General features: G+C 39.5%; 1 protein-coding gene across 1 annotated transcript; it reads right to left on the bottom strand.

The window, feature by feature from the left end:
* Window positions 1-642: 642 nt before the first annotated feature.
* Window positions 643-22,801, bottom strand: LOC122867077. Its single transcript, XM_044177444.1, is given in 20 exon segments — window positions 643-1,677; window positions 1,799-1,979; window positions 2,078-2,167; window positions 2,499-2,576; window positions 3,682-3,824; window positions 4,198-4,315; window positions 4,571-4,711; window positions 5,939-5,992; window positions 5,995-6,060; window positions 9,568-9,749; window positions 10,526-10,694; window positions 12,770-12,996; window positions 13,657-13,837; window positions 13,986-14,075; window positions 15,803-15,880; window positions 18,903-19,045; window positions 19,446-19,563; window positions 19,823-19,963; window positions 20,929-21,110; window positions 22,609-22,801. Coding segments are annotated over 20 exon segments (2,652 nt in total). The 5' UTR covers window positions 22,652-22,801; the 3' UTR covers window positions 643-1,450.
* Window positions 22,802-23,335: the final 534 nt, after the last annotated feature.

Raw genomic sequence — 23,335 nt, 5'->3', positions numbered from 1 at the left:
GTGATCCCTTTGTGTGCTGACCATAGACTGTAAAAAAAATAGGTACCGACAACGACAAATCACTGCTCTCCCTTTGTGTTATATTTAACACACCATACATGTTCCACTTCTTTAATATGTAGCATATATTTCTGGTTATCTGCTATGTAGAGTTCAAACGTATGTCCAAAACAGCAAGCCTGCATTATTTCGTCCCCCGTTTCCACCTGCAAAATATTTTGCAGGCAGATTCTACACTGGTGAGATAAGACATTTGCAGGCACATTTAATCCACTTAAACATTATTAAGATTATTATTATTAGACCTTCATGCTTGAATAGTGGAACAGCCCCGGTCTTGGGGGTCACTGTTGTTGCTTTTTAAAGAACATGTTTTAATCTTGCGCTCTCAGGGAAGAAAAGCCTGTAGTAATAATAATATAATGTCATATACTGTACTTATAACTACTGTTAGTTTACGTTAAACATTAACAGTAAGTACTATGATGTTCTAAGATCTCTCATAGACAACTAGTGTAGTATTAACACTTCCACAATTAATGATCAACCTGCAGGTAATCCATCTTATTACACGTGGTTGAACCAGATCTGAGAAAATGTCAATAAAGGGAACTTAATAAAAAAAAGGTGACATACAATATATGCGAACCACACACTTTTATTCTATCAGTAAAAGCACAAGGATGCATGAAAATGACCAGGACTCAGTGCCAGTTCAAACCTTCATGTAAGCTCTTGTTCTTTATAGTCTATATTTGTTATATGCATAATGGCACAATTGCATATACCGGTAACTGCGCTTTGCTTGATTACAAATCACCAAGGACATGTCTATCTGACAATGTGATTTCATCACATTATTCTCTTTGGCTAACTGAATATATATAAAACAATGAAATTGCATGTTCTGTAGAAAAAGTGCAGAGAATCTTGCAACTGTCACACCTTCATTTGGTATTAAAGCACAGTTGACGTCTGTGCTAGCTGTTGAAGAGGCACAATAGACATTGTGGTAAAGAATAATTCTTTCAAAGGGTGTAAGGTATAAGATTAAATAAACTAGACTTTAATGGTATAGCTAAACTAAGGTAGGGTGTGAGTGTGCAGCAAACAGGGCCATACACACATTACAGACAAAGTAAACCAGATGCTAAGAATGAGATTAGGTGCAAAAGATAAACAGTGCAAGAACCTAATGTTCAGGAAGGCACAGGATAAACACAGAATCGCTCATGTCAGAAGTGATGCAGACAAGAAGCCGCAGTTTATAAAATCCAACAATGAAAAATATAGGATGGGAACTAAGGGTGTGATTAGCTAAAGGAAACTCTAGAGCTGTGATTCTCAAAATCTTTGAGTAATACCAAATAACATTTTATACTGTTGCAATAGTAGATGTATTGTAACCCCCCTCCAGTCGAGAAACAACATTGCTCTGAACAAGTAGTGCTCACTCGGGGGAGCAGTATCGGCCAGCGAAGAGAATGCTCATGGAGGGGTTATGTCGGATGAAGAAGAGGAAGGGGTGGTCTGCGATGAAGGCAGCTGGACGCATGGCACAGCGCAGCATCATGATGGCAGCAGTGGCAGCAGCGGCCTCAGTTCCCTCCTCGTTGACCTCCACGAAAGCCTTGTGGATGACCTTTGACAGTACCAGGTCGTTGGCGGGAGACATGCCTGTCACAGAAGAGAGGGAAAGAAATATTTTAAACATATATAATGCTTTTTCAGTTCAGGTTTCAGATGCCTGTTCGTTAAATTCCGACTATATCTGATCTGGTCCAGGCACATGTCCTACCGGAGAAGTCACTCGCTACCATGTCGAAGGCATCCACCATGCCCATGCTGACCAGGACATTCTTCATGTCATAGTTCTCCTCCATCTTGAACCGAGGCAGCTCCACCTGGACCTCAACATTATCCATCATGTCTGGACGAGTCCACTCCACAAAGTTCTCATAGGTCAGCTCCTTCTCCAGCTGGGGGTGGACACAAAATCAGTTATTAGTTTGTCTGCATCTTGTGGGTTTCTTTATGTGTGCAGGTGTGTGTGTGTGTGTGTGTGTGTGTGTCCTACCTTCTCCAGACCTGTGGTACCGTCGTTTAATTCATTGGGTAGAAAGATTAGCATGCTGAGCTCCTTTCCTTTGTAAGGCATCTCTAGGATCTGTCCAACAGAGGGTTTCAAACATTACAGCAAATATATTCTGCTCCGTTTGGTTATTTTTGTGTATTAACAGGATAGATTATGGGATTACATGCAACAAACAAAACCCTTGTTAGGTAGTTAGTTTCAAAGTTATGGTAAAACAATTTTAAAAAGCTGGATCATAACCAAAATCTCATTAATTCTTCTTTGAATTTGTCACTTTCATTCACTATTCACATTTCTATGGAAATCTGCTGCTTTATCTCATTAACAAAGGTAATAAATGATTGGTTCAGTGTTGCCTGACCAGTTAACAGTTGGAATCGAATTAACTGAATTGCTTGGTTACCTGGCAGTTGATTTCGGGGATGTAGGTGAAAGGGAACTTAGTTTTCTGGTGCATCATCTTCACTGGCTTCGTGTCATTCTGAAAACAGCAAACAGAAAAAAATGCAAGCTTAAAGAGAAAGCCTAGTATTAAGTTACTGTTTAATATGCTACTTCTACAGCATATTTAAAGCTGCATTAAGCTACAGTATATTTTGGATGTTAACGTGAATTAAAATGACTTTGTAAAAGGATTGCTGGTCCTGCTGATCTCACTGAAAATAATAACCACAGTTCATATTAGGGGGGCAGGCACTCCCAAACTCACAAAAGCCAATTGTAGACTCTCCGCTTAGTGAGAAACAGTGGAGAGCAGAAACAAGTGACTTTTGAGCCAGACCCAGATGATTGTAGAACCAAACCAGGGACAAAACATCAGTCAAACCTGGACTTACATTCATCAAGTGGTGAGTAAACCTCTCTCATGGGACGGCCATGTTGCCCTACATCCTCTAGTGTGCACGTTGCCAGTTGTTTGCTAACATGCTAGTTGACAAAGTATCATGGCTTGCTGTTGAGTTTCTTTTTCAGTGTTTCTGTCACCCACTTAATGCAGCTCCAACGTTTTGTTGACCAGTTTAAAGCCGAATCATTTTTTATCACTCTGAGGAAAGTCCAACGTCTTCACATGATTTACTTTGGTGAACTATTTGTCACTGAACAAAGCAATATCTAATCAGATCAGGTGGTACTGCTACGTAGGTGTGGCTACAGGCTCAAACTCTGTACTTACTTAAGCAACAAACATTTTCTTACAAAACACCACGTGGTCTAAGAAAAGCCATCTTCCCTACACCAAATGGAATCATGATAATTTCCTTTTTACTGGAGCATAGCGTCCCATGATTAACACTCAGATGTTTAAAAAAGCCATTGGGAAACGCTTCCTTCTGGTCTTGACTAATATGCAATACAAAAACGTCAGACAAATGACCTTTTATTAATCAGATTTCACCTTCTCCTGACCCTAATATCCACCATTTCCTGTTATGGCCAGGCTTCTTGCCATGGCCCTGATGTCGAATTCTTTTCATAAGTGTCAATGGCCTGAATGGTAAATGCTACCATCCAATAAAAAAAACCTTATTTACTGACTTTTGTCAGTCAGTGTTAGTCCATTGAATGTTTTCTTTGAGCTGTGTTACCTTGTTGAGTCTAAACTTGGCATCACGTGTGGAACTCTCCTGAAACTGCTTGTTCCAAGTGCCTTTGAAGTAGATGGCATTGACCAGCACCAGCCTGGTCATGCTGTCTACCACACCCTCGGCCAGCACGTCCTTAATTTTACCTGGTAAACAAAATTGATACATATGTGAAGCAATGTCACACAACTGAAAGCATTAAATCCTGTTTATTAGAACACAGGAGTCTTGGAAGTAGCACTCAGCCTTTCTAGCTGAAATCAATTCTGCTCCCTCTCGCACCACAATAGTGAAAGCTGTTAAACTCATGGCATTGTAAGACCATGTAAGTTTGCATGTCAATGTGCAATTTTGTCAGTCTGGAAATCTAGCTATTTCTGCATGCAAAAATAAGACTGACACAAGACTGTGATTAACATTAATGTGGCGTCAGTTCTTCATTACAATTGCATTGAATAAACGGTACATGCAGGTCTGTTAACATACTGATAAGTGTGTATGTTAGTGTGCATGTTCCACCTTGTGTCTGCTTCTCCACCCAGCTGTTGATGTGGACCCTGGCTGTCTCTGAGCTGGTTATGAAGTCCACAGACTCCAGCTCTGCGTTGTAGTGCTTCTTGGTTTTTCCTAAGAAATCCTGGAACCATCAACAACATATTTACCGGTTCTGATCACCCAAACAAAAATAATCTCTTTGCTTAACTTAGTTTGTGGAATTAAAAGTCATTACAGCCAGAATAGTATTTTCACAATCACAGCTGTCCACTCCCTCACTCGTCATTCCTCCTTCCACAGCTTTAAGATCCCTCGTGTGCGCCTCTCATTCACTCCAGCCTAACAACTCGTGTATATAATCAAAACCACACCTACTCATGAAGATGCATACACACACCTCAACAAACTGGTAGGACTGCTCCCCGTACAGTCTGTTGGCAACACTGAGGGCATACGGAGCGCCTGCCTTGTTGAGCTCGCTCAGCAGTTGGGCAAAGCTAACGTGGACATCATCCTGACAATCCTGGGTTTTCAGGGACTGTGGACAAAGTAGACAAGTGGTGTTAGAGATGCACTGAGTGACAGACCACCCTATTATAAACAGTGTATTAGACTGGCCTGGTGGTCATCTTGCCTATTAAGTGATGAGACTATAGACAAAATAACACTATTGACTTTGGTGCTCCATACTGTGCATTTGCATACAGTCTGTTGAATGATGTTGGGTAACTAGAGTCGCTCAAAAATAAGCCTGATATATTTGGTTGTAAATCTCTCTCTTGTAAATCAATTGGTCATGAAAACAAAAACTCAAAGTTATCTAAAATTAGATATGCGAATGGAATCAGCATTGAGCCTAGTACAAAACAGATAGATTGGGCCATAATGATTTACTGGGAAGAAATAAAATGACTTGGATTTTTATCATTACTTAATGGATAAGGTGATAAATTAGACACATTTTTTTGTGAAGGCTTTCAGTAATTCGTTCTCTACGTACTGTATCTGAGAACAAAGCTAAATCATTTACATGCCAATGTTAATGCACAACATCCCAACACAAAGTGAAAAATATGGCAAAAGGCAAACTAAAATAAAATAAAACTGGCATGGAAAAAGCAGAGGGAATGCTTTTAACACCTTTAACTCTGACTTTAAAGAACCCATGGAAATGCCTGCCCAAGCTTTGACGAGCCTTTCCAGAAACAGTCACATGACGACAGACGCCATCCCTCCACCATGTTGTTGTTTCAGTGGTTATCTTCAAAAACAAATGTCCATCTTTTCAGATCCAAGAATTCAGGATGGTATGTTTGGGCAGATTTGCATTCAAATCAGCAAGACATAAACCACCATCAGAGTAATACCCTAGTATACGGCATAGATACAAAAGGAAACTATTTGTGTGTACTCTGTTTTCCTAATGCATTCTGTTGTCATAATTTCACACTTTTGACAGTCTAATCACACTGCGGTTTCCAGCAGCTGCTTATAGGAGATAAAAAGCCCACCAGGAAGAAACCATAAAAAGAAAAGCCAGGACTACATTCTCCTTTGCATTGCTGTTTTTCTTCCAAATTCAGTTCAGGACAGCAGCAGATAGGAGATCAGCAAGTAAAGCAGAGGGGAAACAAGCGTGAAATTCTCTCAGGAACCATTGGCTCTTTGTCTCCAAGAATCCCCTCACCACACGACACCACCCAGACAGTTAGTAAAATGCCCCTCAGTTAGTTTATCACTCCTGTACTGTTGGCTTTGTTACCACCTTCAGCAGACATGGTGGCAGTCTGGACTGGTCCTGCTGCTGCTGCTGCTGCTCTGCATCTGCATTTGCATCTGCGGTGCTCTTGCATGCCTTGGCTTCCCTGCCTTAGTGAACCTGAGGACCTATAGGGGTGCAATTGGTAGTGTTCACGGTTAAGTTAGACATCATGTGTCTCTGGTTGTGTACAGGAAGTTAGAATATCACCCTGCCAGTGATGTGCGGGTTGAGTTGGAATCCACAGGCCTTATACAGTACATTACCCTTAGACTGGGAAGATGGATCAAAAACTATGCCAAGTCAAACAGCTGATCAGAGAGAAGTGAGTAAAATCATATTTTTGTTCAATAAAACACTTTTATGGAGTTGTGAAATAAACCCCTCTCCAGCACAAAGAAATAGAGAGATGGTGATTGTAGTTCCATATTATATCAGAATACATGGGTTTTACACAGTCCTACATACATTTGCTGAATTATATTAACTAGAGAATTGGTGAGAGTAACTGCATCATTGGCATTTTCAGTCACGGCCGTCACATTGTCTCTCTGTGTGATGGTGAGTGGAGGTGCTGAAGATTTTCGGCTGCTGGTAAGTGGCTCTTTAAAACGTTCCTGAGCCAACCAGTGTGTCTTAGGAAAGGTGCGTCAGCTGAGCCAAAGGTGGTACTTGGAAAAATTGTAGTAGATTGGAGTAGCTTAACTAATTTGACAAAACAGAGATTACGATTTGAGTTTTTTTAAAATCCACATTTTGAGTCAGTTGTAACACCTCAACGCTACATGTTGCGATTGGGAGTGCGTGAAAAGTAGTCAGCAAGCGAGCAGAGACATCTAAACAGCTAGCTAACAGCAATGGATAAATGGGTGAAACGTCCAGCTCCTGCCACTCCAGGTGGTAGAAGTACAAATGCAAACTTGACCAAACTGACCTAAACATTGACAGCTCAATTGTATGAACAAAAATGTTGAACCAATATCCACTTTTATATAATGAATAGTTTTAAATAACATGAGTTTAAAATAAATTCAAATCAACACATTTGGAACATGGCAGGGCTGTGGGGAGACATCAGAGAAAGGCTGGGAACCACTTGTTTAGACTAATTTAACAAGACATCTTAATTGTAAATCTTAAGTTATATTTCAGAAATATTTTTAGATAATCTTATTTAAATAACGTAACTGTCACTGACCTACCAATATATTTTTATTGATTTTCAACCTAAGATTCTCATGTTCTTTTTTGTATAGGCGATATGTTCAAGCCCACTGACTGAGAAATAATGGGGGTTTTTTTGCAGGTGCCAGTGTATGCACTTTTTTTTTTTTTTTAATGGTTAAGTTAATGGGTAATGAGAAGTTCTCACAAATTCGGGTGATGCCATTGCTGACCCATACATTTCTTATTCCCATCAGCAGACTGCAGTATTTGTAGAGCAAATGCTGGCCAGCTGGCCAATGAACAAGTTACCATAAGTAGAAATGAGTTCATACAACTGGACTCTCTGGTAAATGGCTGCTAAATCCTCACAGCAGCCCCATGATACTGTCACCTCTGCTCTCTTTTATGCATGCACATTCACACACCCACTCTCTCTTACTCACAAAGTCATGCATGCACACACAGTTTTATCATCACAACTCATGACACAGGCAGGATCACCTTGTTTTGTTTAACCCACACAATTAGAGAAAAATGCAATAAATCAGTTGGATTGATGTCTTGGTGATAATGCTGATGTAATTGGGTGTGTCTCTCTTATTGTGTAAGTTACAAGAAACATCATGTGTCTGGTGACAAGGTAAGTTTATCAAAGACTCAACTTTAAAACCCTTTAACCTCCTTATTGACACTGGTATTGACAGTGTTAATACCAGTGTCAATAGGTACTTTGGTACTTGTTGCAGCTCAGGTGCAGGTTGCTAACCCTTTATACACAAGACTAATGAATTCAAAACAGGTTATGTCACAGCTCCTTGCTCTGAACAGTGACTCTCTCATGAAAGACACTGCATGCCGCTATATATTAAACACCAACTTTGTCCTTGACCCTGTCAAAGAGCCAGGTAATAATCCTACTCTTATTGCAATAGATGACAGAAGGGCACAAAAAGGACAAAATACAGAAAATACTGTTATCTGCTATTTTATTGCACTTGTGTATCCACATAAAGCTTCACAAAGAAAATCAGCCTGCACATGTGCAGTGAACTACCGTATCACTACTGACTGGGACCTTGCTCTTCAAATGATTGCTTTAAAAAGGTATGTTGTAATCACTGTCTTATAAATCAGTTATCTTCCAGAACATTATCATTCCAAATGACTGGAGTTGTTTCCTAAGGAATGGTGGATTTAGGGTGGACCCCAGCCCCTCCCACATACTCAGCTTCCACTAGCGTGACTCAGTTGGGTGTGGCTTTGCTTTAGCAATCATTTAGAAAAATGTCACAAATGTTCTGGTTCACACATGTTAACTTCCACCTACATTGCAACTACCTCTACTGAGCATACAGACTGAGAAAACTGGAGAGTGATTTCACTGAAGACTTTCTAAACTTAACATCAACGTCTGTTGTCTGACTCTTATTCTAGCAATAATTTGATCTTTAATCTGAACCTTATTGACTCTGTGTATCTTGTTCAAAAGCTTTAAAATGAAGTACCTCCTGAAAAGTCTGGAGGGGTTTATTCCCCTCAAGGTGTAAATGGATAGATCAGTCCCTTATTGCATTAAATAAAGTATATTTCTGTATATGCATGATTATTTTCATGTCCCAAAACCACTGTATAGACATACATTAAGATTGGGCAATGCTTTTTCTTAAGGATCCCTATATTGTTTAATAACTTAGGTATCAATTCTACAGCTACTGTATCTACATCGTATATGGGAGCATAGTAAGAGGGAAAGCTGTAATTATAATAGTCAGTACTGTTTATTGTCTAATTGGGAATAATTAGCAATGAGTTTAACTATAGAGGACTGCAAATATTCTTCCAGCTGGCATTTAATCAGTGACTTAACTTTGAGAACGACTCACTTATGACACCCAGGCAGCCAGACGAGTGGACATGTCTGCTGCACAATATAATGGGAACTGATAAGGTGTACAGATTACTTTACCAAGCTCTTTATTGCCCTTCCACTTCCACTTTATGTATTATGTTCCTATAGTAACAGAACACAGAGCCGCCCCCAATAAAACCTAGTCAAAGTCTGAATACAAGAGTTCTTTGTCAATTTTGCTGATGATGAAATACAAAACCGGTGATTCATACAGAATGAGGGATTACACACCTGCAGTACTTCACGCTGGCCTTTATTCCTAACCCACTATCTTCAGTGTTGCTTGAAACTGTCTCAGAGAGGTGCTGGGTTAACTTTATGGTCATTTCAAAAGACACAGTTTGTGGTGGTGTTTTAATGGGAGTGCATTTTATAGTACAAAATCTGCATCATTCTGTCCACCAGATGGACAAAGCAATAATACCGTTTTATAAAAATACAAGATTGTAAGCTTCACAAAATCAAGCTGAAACAGGTGCACCAACTTGCAACGCCATTTATGTTAATCTGTTACTTTTCACAAAGACAGCTGATGTGTGTGTGTGTGTGTGTTAGTTACCTCTGACATCTGTGTGGCTGTGTTGCCCCTGGCCCCCAGCATCACCATAGCCAGGGCTGAAGAGATGCTAAAAGGAGAGTAGAAGACATTTGCGGTCTTGTCCACATCCCCCAACTTTTTGAGCAAAGCCAGAGAGAAGGTGGTGTTGGCCTTGGACAGAGGGGTTGGTGATGCCATTGTGTCTACAAAGAAGGGAGGGCAGAGCATTCATTATTACATTACAAGCTTAAAATAATGCTTTTATTTCTTTATCTTATTATATCGCACTCTCTCGTTGAGCTAAACTCCACTTAAAAGTTAGTTAATTTACAATTACATTGATTGTCTCTGAATATAAATACCTGATAGATGATATATTAAGGCAATTTCTAAACCGGTAAGACTCAGTCTTTAGTTCAGCAAACATTAAATAGACCAAGCGTAGTTAATTCAATATATTTTTTTAAACAATTGGTTCACCTACCATAACCTTATTAGTAATAACAAAGTAAAGTAGTGGTTATTGAAATTATAATGCATCCTTGGTGGTGTGTATGCATATTTACCAGCAGATTGTAAATATATTTACAAAACATCATACATTCAAGAAAGTATTGAACTTCCAAATTTTTCAATGGAATATGGTAGGAAAAATATCTTAAAGGGTTAATATCGCAAGGTAACTACCAACTCTTCTACATTAAGTAGCTATAGGCCTACATTATACTTCCAAATTTACTATACTCTATACATAACTCCAGACAATGAGTCAACCAGGTTCAACAACTGTCATACTTGGACTTTTCACGTAACATAATGCCTGTCCCGTTTAACCTGTCATGTAAAATTGATTTAAGAATCAATGTGCTTATAGGCTGAATCAAGTTACTGCTGTTACACCAACTGTCTACAAACCATCAAACTATAATCAGATCCCATTGTCACAAACTAAACGGGACTCATCCTCCAGGCTACTTACTGACAGACACTTTTCTTGCAGTCCTCAAATGATCAGGAGTCTTTCCGTCACAGGGAGACTTCTTCTTTAAAGCATCTGTTTTATTATTTACAAACTGACACGCCCCGAAAACTATCAGATGAGCTTCCGCATTCTCCCATGTCATTGTACAGAAGCCGAACGGATCAAACTAGATTTTACTCGCTTTTTTTTCAGGTTAGCGCACAAACGGTTATTATTACTGTAATGATACATATATGGTCTGTGTCATAGTTTTGTGGCTTAAAGCAAAGCAGTGTTTGTGTCAAAATGACTTATACTTATTTCCAGGCAGTTTTATTATTCTACTTCTATGCTGCAACAGACTGGGCGAGCACTTGTTGGAAACTAATTCACCTTAATTCTGCAAATAAAATATCATTGTGGTGAAGTCTTATTCAGTTTTCTTTTCTTCAACAACAATCCTTTCTCTGTGAATGTCTCATTCCCAGGGTATAAACCTAAAAACACTGTGACATAAATGATGTCCTATGATGTTCAAACCTCATTACAGTATGTTGAGAAAAGAGGGCTGAGATTTCGATTGTGCAGACTTCTTTAACTACGTTAGAAACACGTCATCACTGATCATTGATGTTGCCGGGAAGATCGATGGATGTGTCGAAATCTCTTTCTTCAGACGCTATTAGTGTAAAATGGATCGGAAATTTCTATTCGCTGAGTTCATTTCAGAGGAAACCCCAGTCCATATTTTTTTTTTTGATTAAGTCCACATAGGCTGAGGCTGTGTAGTGGAACTGAAATTTCTTTGTTTTATGACAAACAATCCACTGTTAAAAAATGATGAATGCCTTTCGTTAATAGAGTAATGAAAGGTGCATCTGACTTTGAACTGGTCGACTAAACTTAAAGCTGCATTAAATGGTTTTTAACCAGTAGGGAGGGACAGAGACCCCAAATAAACTCAACAATTCTTGATACTGCATCGGCATATCAGTTTATGATGTATGCTTGATTTGGAAATTGAATATTTACCAGCATTTTATGTCTGGTTTGATCCACCAACTCCTATGACAAATATCTGGGTCTCTTTGGTTTACTTAATGTTTCACTTTCCTGCAGCTACTCAGTGATCGAACCATTGTTAGTATCCACAGTATGACTCAATGCAGCCTTATACAGTATTTAACACACACACACCGAATGACACTAAGCCAGTGAAGACGATGAAGCAGAAGATTTATTTTCCTCTTGCCTTCATTCCTGAAGCCAACTGTCAGGTAATCAAAGAATTGATCAGTTAGTCAATATAAATTATTAAATGACCAGCCAACAATTCACCTAACTAGTTTGTTTATCTTTCTGTCAGCAGAATATTTACTTAAAATCTATGTTGAGATTTCCATCAAATTTCATGTTGAGATTGACCATGGAGCTGGGTCTTCATCCACGGTGGGATTCTGATAAAAGAGCTGTATACTCTATGTATTTGTGGCGAACTCATCACAAACACATGTAGAATCATCATGTAGGCAGCAGCATCCTCTACTGGCCGTACTGGTTCCAACCTGAGGAAATGTTGGATGGCTACAACACGAAGCCTGAGGGAATTGAGCACAAAATGTACTGCAACACAAGGAATTGTAAAAATTAAACAAAACCAAGGCAGTGTTTTCAAACCACACCCATTTAATCCATTTATACAGGCATAAGGATACATACTGTCACAATACTTTGGATTCATTAGCTGACAAACTTATTTTATTAGTCCATGCTCAACACACTCGTATAGTAAAATTACATTTCAAAGCCTAATTTTACTTAGTGTGATGTGTAGATACAACAGCTGAATAGATTTGTCTGAGATAGCACATGGATACACAGTGATTTTCATACTCAATGACAACAAAATACATATAAGCATCAGGAAAATCACTTATTAGAATTTGGGATTGCGCACAAGCACACTTGCAAGCCACAGACTCTTGCCAACAATTAGGACACTTCCAGTTTTGTAGTTCTGGATGTAAATGTGAGGGTACAGTGAGTAGAACCAGTTTTCACTTTAAGACTTTCCTACAAAATTGTGGTCTTGAAAACACAGGATGGGAATTTAGGTGTAACTCAGATGGAAAATGATTTTTAGCTAGGGCAATGCAGAGGTGCTATGCAAACACTCTAGAGCAGTGACTATAAGCCATAAAACTTTTACTGTAGTACTCTTCACCTCTTGAGTCACACTGCTCTAAAAGGACACAGTGCTTACACAGGGGAGCAGAATCGGCCGGCAAAGAGAATGCTCATGGTGGTGTTATGTCGGATGAAGAAGAGGAAGGGGTGGTCTGCCTTGAAATGGGCTAAATTGAGCTTAGCACACATCAGCTCAAAGTAGCAAGAAGTGCCAGCAGCAGCCTCGGTTCCCTCCTCATTCACCTCCACAAAAGCCTTGTGGGCGACTTTTGACAGTGTCAGGCCTTTGGTCTCAGACATGCCTGTCCCAGAAGAGAAAAATAAAGTAAGCCAACATAATACTGCACTTTCATGTGTTTAGTTTCATGTGTTTTGGATTACCAGTGGAGACTGAGCGTATTTGTCAGTGTTTTTCTTCTTTCTTGATTTACAACCTTATGGAAAGGTTTGTCTCCATAATTAACCCTGAGAGCATTTATCGTTGAGAGCCTGATGAGGTCACCCAAACAACCTGCTAATGGATGAGATACCAGACAACTGGTTTTTCATATTGACTCCAATGATGTACAAAGTTTCGAAGGAGTGGAGTAGGGAACCCAGGGCCCATTTCCAAAATCGAAAAAATTGTGGAAATGCTCCAGAGAGCTATAGTTAGGCTGTTGTTTGCCCTTGCAGAAACCCGAGAGCCACCTGGTGGGTAATGAAGGAAGTTATCAGTTATTAGCCGGTACAGCTCGTTTAGACACCTGGCACCTAATTGTTTCAGTGTGATTTTAATGGTAATGAATTGAGTTTAGTTTAAAAAGAGAAAACACTATGACTAAAATGTACTGACTTTTCGTCAACTAAAAATGTGACTAAAACTAATAAGCATTTTCATCAAGACTAAATCTAAAATAGCTGCCAAAGGTAACACTGCAGAATATACTGTATATCTGAAGTGGCCCATCCATATGTCTCACCAGAGAAGTCACTCTTTTTGTCATCAAAGGCATCCACCATGCCCATGCTTTTCAGGACATCGTTCAGGTCATACGTCTCCTCCATCTTGAATCGAGGCAGGCTCACCGCAACCTCAACCTTACTCATCTTGCCTGGACCAGTCCACTCCACAAATTTCTCATAGGTCAGCTGCTTCTCCAGCTGGGGTGAATACAATATCAACATTTAGATGTGTCAAACTGCATATTTGTGTGTGTGTGTGTGTGTGTGTGTGTGTGTGTGTGTGTGTGTGTGTGTGTGTGTGTGTGTGTGTGTGTGTGTGTGTGTGTGTGTGTGTAATGTGTCCTACCTTCTCTAGGCCTGTTGTATCATCCTCTATCTCCTCAGGTAAAAAGATGAGCATGCTGAGCTCCTTCCCTTTGTAAGGTATCTCAAGGATCTGTCCAACAGAGGGTTTCAAACATTACAGCAAATACTGGTCTGACTTTTTTGATTGAGCAAAGATGGCTTAGGAGATTACATGCAAATAGCAAAACCATTAACACATCACTGTATAAGTGTGTGAGAGACTGGTTACTTGATTTGGACTAAAGTCTTTCCTTCTGTCAGTTTCATAGTTATGGCTAATTCCTTTTGTAAAAACATCTGACCGTTCACTAAACAGCAATTATCTAATCAAAGCCTAGCAACCATAACTAGGCACAGCAGGCTTGTCAAGCTTTGGGTTCCTCCACATAGGAAAACTGTGTGCATGGGGCTCTCGAAAGAGTTTGCAGGGTGGTGTGTTTCCAAAATCAAAAACACAAGCAAAAATTAAGGAATGAATTAAACTTTATGTTTATGTGCTCTAATTTAAGCTGACGTTAACATGCCCGCTAGCTTACTACAGTGTTAACTTACATTTCCAAAGCCAAGGGGCATATCATTAGCTAGCTATTATTATTATTTGGGGTTACAGGTTGTGTTAGACAAAAAACCTGTTCAGGATTGGAACATCCACTGGGATAGTGTTATGTTTGCCAAACTTGTCAGTTATTCCTCATCCTTAAATGCATTTCTCTTGTAAAAGTGAAGCAAACATTCACATTAACATTCACTTTAACATTACTGTGTGGAGTTTTCAGAAAATCCTTGTTATTTATGACACCAGTGGCCGTTAAGTGAACTGCAGTTACCGTCCTGTTGCTCGTGCTCGCACTCCGTAGGCACGAGCGTGGATCCTGGGCATTGCCCAAAACAGTGAACACGGGCCAGCTGAACACAGCCTGTGACCGATGGGGGCCAGTTTGACAACAGGGAATACAGTACAGAGGTGATTTACAGCAGCTCCAATCAGGACTCTGACTCTGGGGACTTAATAGATTCCCCGCCAGCATTCCCTGCTATTCCCCCGGTGCTCCGATCTCCCAGTCCAGGCAGAGTCAGCTAATATGACCACTAGCTGCATGGCTAACTGAGCAGCTAGCGGTTACTTTAGCAACAAGTAAAGCTATCAGTCCATCAGGAAACCACCGAAATCACCGTAAATCACAGAGAGTTGAGGCAGAGCAGCCGGAGAACATCAGAGGGAAAACCAGAAAATATTTTCTCCATAAAATATGATCCAGTTTCAATAAAATCAGTGAATAAAATTCTAAAGTTGTGTTTTTGTACAGTAACCGGTGAGTCCCGGCCTCCAGAAACATTCCGCTCCGGCGGCATTTATCGTTTATCCAACCCAATACTTACATTTGTGGTTTGAAAAACAATAAATTCATCAAATTCAGTGTCCCATTTGGCTATTTTCCAAGCTAACGTACTGTAGCTTTAATGGGTGGGTGCCGGCCGTTTTTTGACTTTAACAGACTCCATTTCTAAGCTAACGTTAGCTATTGTTGCACACTGTTGGCGCTGTAAGGAAGCTGAAGAGAGGCAAGGAACTCGGGGGCTGTTATAGGCAACCAAGAAAGTTGGTTAACACATTAGCAATAAAAAGCGATTAATGCATGTAAAAAACTCCACACAGTACCTGTAAAAGGTTGACTGGAGACAGTTTTCAACCAACTTATGAAAATTTTGTCAATTATCAATTTAGTCAATTGTTCCTCGAATAACAGTCAATCTCTCCATGAAATCGGATTAATTAACTGATTGACATATTGACTGACTAATCAATTGCTTGATTACCTGGCAGTTGGCTTCAGGAATGAAGACAAGAGGAAAGTAGGTGGTCTGTTTCATCATCTTTACTGGCTTAGTGTCATTCTGAAAAGAACAAACAGAAGAAGTACTCTTTAGTCATTATGTGTTAGCTGACTGGTAATGATACACTGATATGCCGATGCAGTATCAAGAGTTGTTCTTGAGTTTATGTTGGGTCAGAGTCCCTACAGGTTAAAAATCATTTAATGCAGCTTTAAGTTTTGTTGACCAGTTCAAAGCCAGATGCACTTTTCATTACTCTATTAACGAAAGTCGATCAATTTAATGTTTTTAAGGTTAGTTTATTATTTTCAGAAAAAAAGGAACTGTCAGATCGGCAGTTCCACTACACAGACTCAACCTATGTGTACGTTCTCAAGAAATACTGATTTCTTTATAACTAACCACCATGTGTCCACCTACACCAAATGAAAGACTCATGAGTTCATCTTCATTGGACCAAAGCAACTTATGATCAATGCAGATACTGTACACACTGTGCAAATATGTCAGAAATGAAAGGATCCTGCATGCTGGAAAGTACTGCAACATACAAAAGTCTCATCATGTTATTACCAAAGTCAGTTGTTTCTGGATTGTATTTAACAATATGTTAAAGGATCATCATATTATTCTGTCTTCTGACAAAAAAAGAAATCTGCTCTGACGGGAGCCAGCTCCCACCGTTCACTTAAAAGAGAGCCGACTCGTTCGCAACTGACACGTAACTAATTTTTACTCAGGCTTGTCTCGGTCTCAGACAAAGAGGATTTTATTTCAAGACCAGTCAAGACCACAACTGTAGGGACATCACTAAATTGCCTGTGCATTGTCTGATTTATTTGTTAACATCGTTACTGTGACTGGATGTTAAACTTCCTGCTTCAGAAGCAACCAATAACTTGACGAATTTCTATTTTAAAATTTTTGTTACTGTTAATGGCTGTTGCCTCCCTGCCCCCCTTCACACACACTCCAAGAAAGTGAATGTGGGAGACAGGAGAAGAAGCTATGGCTGTCTGGGAGGAGATGTCAGCCAAATCTTATGTAAAAAATTTGGCTACCTAAACCACAAAGCAGCATCCAAAAGAAAACACACAGCAGTATGTAAATTCTGCAATGCAACGCTTACTGAGACAGCTGGAACCACGTCAAAGTTTTATCGGCACTTTAACTTAATTGCATCAGACAATGGACTTGTCTTGTTAAATGTTAGTGCTGCATTCGACACCATTGACCATCACATCCTATTACAGAGACTGGAACGTTTAATTGGCATTAAAGGAACCGCACTAAGCTGGTTTAAATCATAATTATCAGATCAATCTCAGTTTGTACATGTTAATGACGAATCCTCCGTGCACGCCAAAGTTAGTTACAGAGTTCCACAAGGTTCGGTGCTTGGACCAATTCTATTCATCTTATATATGCTTCCTTTAGGCAATATTATTAGGAAACACTCCATAAACTTTCATTGTTATGCAGATGATACCCAATTATATCTATCAATCAAGCCAGATGAAACTAATCAGTTAGCTAAACTTCAAGCATGCCTTAAGGACATAAAAACCTGGATGAGCTGCAATTTTCTGATGTTAAACTCTGACAAAACTGAAGTTATTGTACATGGCCCCAAATACCTCTGAGACACATTATCTAAAAGATTTAGTTACTCTAGATGGCATTGCCCTGGCCTCCAGCACCACCGTAAGGAACCTCTGAGTTATCTTTGATCAGGATTTGTTCTTTAACTCTCACATGAAACAAACTTCAAGGACTGCCTTTTTTGACCTAGGTAACATTGCTGTCTCAAAATGATGCAGAAAAACTAGTCCATGCATTTGTTACTTCTAGACTGGATTATTGCAATTCCTTATTATCAGTCTGCCTTAATAAGTCCCTGCTATCAAGCTCCTCTCCTATGGAATCAGATCCCAGTTTGGGTTTGGGAAGCAGACACCATCTCCACATTTAAGAGTAGGCTTAAGACTTTCGTCTTTGATAAAGCTTATAGCTAGGGCTGGCTCAGGTGTGTCCTGAACCATCCCTTAGTTATGCTGCTATAGGCCTAGACTGTCGGGAGACTTCCCATGATGCACCTCTCTCCTCCTCCATCTCTGTACGCATGCTTATCCCATTAATGCATGTTATTCACTCGACATCTTCTCTCTACAGTAGTTTTGTGCTTTCTCATTTCTCTCCTTCTGTCGCTTTCAGCAGGTATTTCTGCCTCTAGAGCAGCAGAGTCTGGATCTATGATTGCGGGCCTCCTACTGAACCACAACTGCTACTACAATTATTATTATTAATATCATTATTATTCCTATTATTAATTTATGAATATTAATATTACCATTACATTATTATTATTCAAAAATTCAGTGTGGAATTTGCATTGTGCTACTGTATTCTTTCTCTCTCTCTCTCTCTCTCTCTCTCAACCCAACCGGCAGCAGCAGATGGCTGCCCACCCTGAGTCTGGTTCTGCTCAAGGTTTCTGCCTCTTAAAAGGAAGTTTTTCCTTGCCACTTTCACCAAGTGCTTGCTCATGGTGGGAACTGTTGGGTCTCTGTAAATAATATTATAAAGAGTACAGTCTAGACCAGCTCTATAGGACAAGTGCAATGAGATAACTTTTGTTATGAATTGGTGCTATATAAATAAATTGAATTGAATTTGAAAAGAAGTATAAAGAAAGGTGAGCTAAGTGTAAGTGACGCTAGCAAAGCTAGCTAGCTAATGTTGGCAATCTGCCTCTGCAACAAAACTCTTCAGAAATCTCTTCACCCCTCACCCAAAGAGATTTAGCGAATATTAGCTATACATAACTACCGGTGCGCAGTAGTTAACTATATTGAGGGATGTAACGCTAGCTAATGCAGTGTCTTGACTTGGTCTCAACTCCTCAAAATCTTGGTCTCATCTCAGTCTCGATACACTCTGGTCTTGGTTATGACTTAGTCTCAGTTTAGGTGGTCTTGACTACAACACTGTTGTATCCTGCACTGTACCAGAGGCCTGCACATGCCAGTTATTAGACCTTAGTTACTGTACATGCTACCATATAGTTTTTGCACAGTTTTACCTTGTTGAGTCTAAAATGATCATCATAAGTGCGATTTCCCAAGAACGGTTCATTCCAGGTGCCTTTGAAGTAGATGGCATTGACCAGCACCAGCCTGGTCATCTCGTTCACCATGTATTTGGCCACCACATCTTTGATTTTACCTGGTGACAATATTGAAACCACATGGACCCAGTGTGAAGCAATGCCACAGAGACCACAGCAATAGACATCCAAAAATCAAGAACATCTTAAGCAAACATTAGTAATTATAAATAAAAAGCTTAATAGCTGTGTTTTCCATACACAGGATGTAGTTATATCAAACGTCAGCAAGACAAATTTATAGTTACCACACAGGTATGTAGGAAAAGTTTAATGAAAAAGTGATGAACTCCCACACACTTTCTGTATAAACAGACCTTTGAAACATAGCGGGTTCTTGAATAAATCTGGAGTCCATCACTTTTTCAAACATCTGAAGAAATATGTCATCATTTCTCCATGGGATGGAGGGTGTCATACAATGAACTGATAGAGTGTATGTTAGTGTGTGTGATGCACCTTGTGTCTGCTTGTCCACCCAGCTGTTGATGTTGAGCCTGGCTGCCTCTGAGCCGGTTTTGAAGTCCACAGATTCCAGCTCTGCATTGTAGTGTGTCCTGGTTTGTGTTAAGAAATCCTGGAACCATAAACAATACATTTATGGATTCACACTAACTAAATCATCTCATTGATTCATTCAGTCTGTGGAATTAAAATATATTACACCCATCCATCCATATTTTTTTTTATCATTGTTGCTTTACTTCCTTGTATGCTGGCCTGCTGTTCACTCACTTACCCATTCAGTTTAATATTCCTATCTGTGCCTCTCATTCACTCCAGCCCAACAAAATGTAAACACACCCGCATATACACATGAAGATACACACACACACCTCAACAAATAGGTGGGACTGCTCCCCGTACAGTCTGTTGGCAACACTGAGGGCATAAGGAGCACCTGGCTTGTTAAGCTCGCTCAGCAGTTGGGCAAACCTAACGTGGACATCATCCTGACAATCCTGGGTTTTCAGGCACTGTGGACAAAGTAGACAAGTGGTGTTAGAGATGCATTGAGAAAATTTTAATTAATTTGGAACAAGTAAATATAAGGTTGTTATATTAACTTTGTAGAACCTTAGACTTTAATAAATATTTTAATAAGAAAATAACTTTCTGAGAGATTGACCTGTTAACTGTTTTATGCTAAAGTAAAATCAGCAGCATACTATCTATAGTTTTAGGTGAAGCGTAATTTCCAATGGGGATTGAGTGTGTGAGGTTCATGTCCCCCTTACTTTCCAAAATCCTATTTTTGTCCCCATCACTTTTATAGTTTAAGATACATTTTCACATTAAACATTCTCTAAACAGTGTCCTCTAACTGTACAGCTGCCAAAATCATATCATACAGAATCTAGTCTTTATCAAGGAAAATTAATATAACTTGAAGTAAGGTCAGTGCATTAGCCATACAGCAAATAGTGTAGGCATGTGAACCAGTGAACTGCAGATCTTGTGTGTGTGTGTTGTACCGCTGACATCTGAATGGCTGTGTTTCCCCTTGCCCCCAGAAAATGAATATTTTATAAGCTCATCACATGTTTTGTGTGTAAAGGATCTGATCCTGAAAAGTAATATAAATGTAATGAATGTCTGTGCAGGCCCTTTCTCCTGCCACACCTCATTCTGCCAGACAGTTAGGTTCAAGTTTTCCAGTGAAAATTCCGACCAAACCCCTCCTGTTATCTCCAGTATCATTTTGTTAGGAATACATAAGAAAACTGTGCCCGTGACAGAACTTGAAACCTGAACCCACGCCTTTTTTCTTTTTCTTGTGATGCAATCAATATGGTGGCAAAATGCAATAGCATGATGAAGGCATGCATGCATGCATGTATGCATAAACACTTTGGTCCAAATGGGTGTGTTAACATGAGAACTGTAACTTTTGTACTGTTAATTTTCACAGTGTGTGTTTAAGTGTGTGTGTGTATTGTACCTCTGACATCTGTGTGGCTGTGTTGCCCCTGGCCCCCAGCATCACCATAGCCAGGGCTGAAGAGATGCTAAAAGGGGAGTAGAAGACATTCGCAGTCTTGTCCTTCTCACTCAGCTTTTTGAACAAAGCCAGAGAGAAGGTGGTGTTGGCCTTGGATAGAGGTGATGATGATGCCATTGTGTCTGATACAAAGAAAGGAGGGCAGATCACGAACCATTACATTATAAGATAGAACTTATCGAGGGAAACTGTTGTGCAACATTTGCAGTACAAATATTAAATATATGAAGAAGGTGCAAATCCAAATATACACAATGCCAAAACTATAAACAGGTCAACAGTAAGGATCATAAAAATATAAACAGGTTAACAGATGTTAACCTGTATCTGAATCTCACCCTCTCCTTGGAATATTAACATTAAAAAAACAAAGATTCTCCATTATGCCTCTATTAGTACTTAAATAAAATAAAAAGAAAACCCACATTCTCTACTTACTGACAGACACTTTGCTGATGGTCCTCAAGTGATCAGAATCCTTCCTGACAAAGGTAGCCTACAGTAGATTTCGGTTTCAGCCACCTGTTTTATTCACTAGCTGACATGCCCAAAAAGCTTTGGCCAATGAGCTTGAGTTGTCATGTCACTGCAGCAAGCAAGATCAAAAGCTCTGTATTGGTCTATTTTTTTTTTTTTAAAGTTCACTTCCTGTGTCGTTTTTGCTGCCAATTTTATTAATTTTGTAGTGACTGTATCAGATCTGTTTATTTACAGTCAATTCTGTAATAGTGACTGAACCAGAATTGGGCTCGTCTTGTTACAGGCCAAATTACCAACTATGCCACACAGGACTTCCACCCAAAGAATACACTCATTAAATACAATAAGTTCAGACTCAATTTCTCATTTAATTTCTCAGCCTCAAAACAAGAGGGTTCCCATCAGCACAGGCAAGTCCACAAATAGAGACAGAGACGTGAGCTGGTCACAAGTCAGAGGACAATTTATTTTAAATCAGTGAGAAAATAATGACAGTGAAACAGACAAGCACTGCAATAAATTTAGCAGATAAGAAACGCACGAGGGCACAGTTAAGGTGAATGTGCGCAAAGAAAAATAAAATAACCGAGACTGCTACACAGCAGGCCCCTGTGCAAACACAGCTGCGACCACTCCCTACAAAGATACAATTACAGTTTATGCAAACAACGCATTTAAGTTCGTAGTCGTTCTAAAATGTTAGTAAACAAAATGATACAGAAAATATTCAACCAGGAGAAATACTCGGTGAATAAATCCATATTAAAATACTCCAGATAAAACCTTCAGGACTACAAGCAGTCTAAAATAATAAACACAAACGCAGCATAGCTAGGAAGAACTTAGTACTCAGGTAAGCAAAGTATACAAGCGATAAAGCAGAGCAGTAATAATAGAGAGTCAGCTAAGATGGGCAGGGCAACGCAACAGTGAAAATCTCTATTCTCCCAGTCAATAGTTAGCAGGGAATAGCTCAGCCCCAAGATGAAAACCTCCAAGCCTTGTGACCTATATCCTGGTCATAATATTCAAGTTACAGAGTGGTTAACCCACACACAGTTAATGTATTTAAAACTTAGCGACCTTAATGAACAAAAAAAAAAAAAAAAAACAGCTGCGTCATAGTACAACTGCACATACCTAGACCAGAGAACGTGCAGGGGATATCACGGATGCTTTTCATTATGCTAACGTGTATCCTCGCCTCCCTCACTCGTTTCCTTTCCTCGCGTCTTAACTCCTCCCAGCGAGGATGTGAGAGAGAGATTCGAGGAAGAGAAGCTTGGTTCTAAATATGCTGCCATGGCGAGGACGGAGGAGCCGAAGCTGCCAAATGAGAAATCCTTGGTTCCATAGCGTCAGTTAAGCGACGTCAATTACTTATGACGTGATGCACAGCTGTATCACCTGTCAAACCGACTGGTACGAATGTCCACAGAACCCCTTTTCCCCTATTTAACAATTTCCAAACCTTACAGTATCTTTCATAGATATAGATAGATAGATAGATAGATAGATAGATAGATAGATAGATAGATAGATAGATAGATCTCTTACAGGCCTATAAAAGGCTTACATATAGCTACAAGAATTGTAATTGTAACTATGTAAACTGTTTACCATTGCCGATTATTAGTAGTATTATTACTGTTGTTGATTTTAATCACCATTTAATATTCCTTTTAAATCTTGAAATGTATGTATCAGTGTTATTTGTTACTACATTTTGCAGTAGCATTTCACATTTGCATAGTGATTCAAGTAGATAAAATACATTTTTGCCATTTTTTCTGTGGTTAACCACTGAAACTACAAACACGTTGAGGCCATAAAAGGAAAGGAATGCGTTTTATTTTATTCTACCATT

The sequence above is a fragment of the Siniperca chuatsi genome, linkage group LG19 (assembly GCF_020085105.1).
Source record: "Siniperca chuatsi isolate FFG_IHB_CAS linkage group LG19, ASM2008510v1, whole genome shotgun sequence".
In the NCBI taxonomy this organism is placed as follows: Eukaryota; Metazoa; Chordata; class Actinopteri; order Centrarchiformes; family Sinipercidae; genus Siniperca; species Siniperca chuatsi.
The sequence above is the reverse complement of the archived record's forward strand: the minus strand, read 5'-3'. Positions and strand labels throughout refer to the sequence as shown.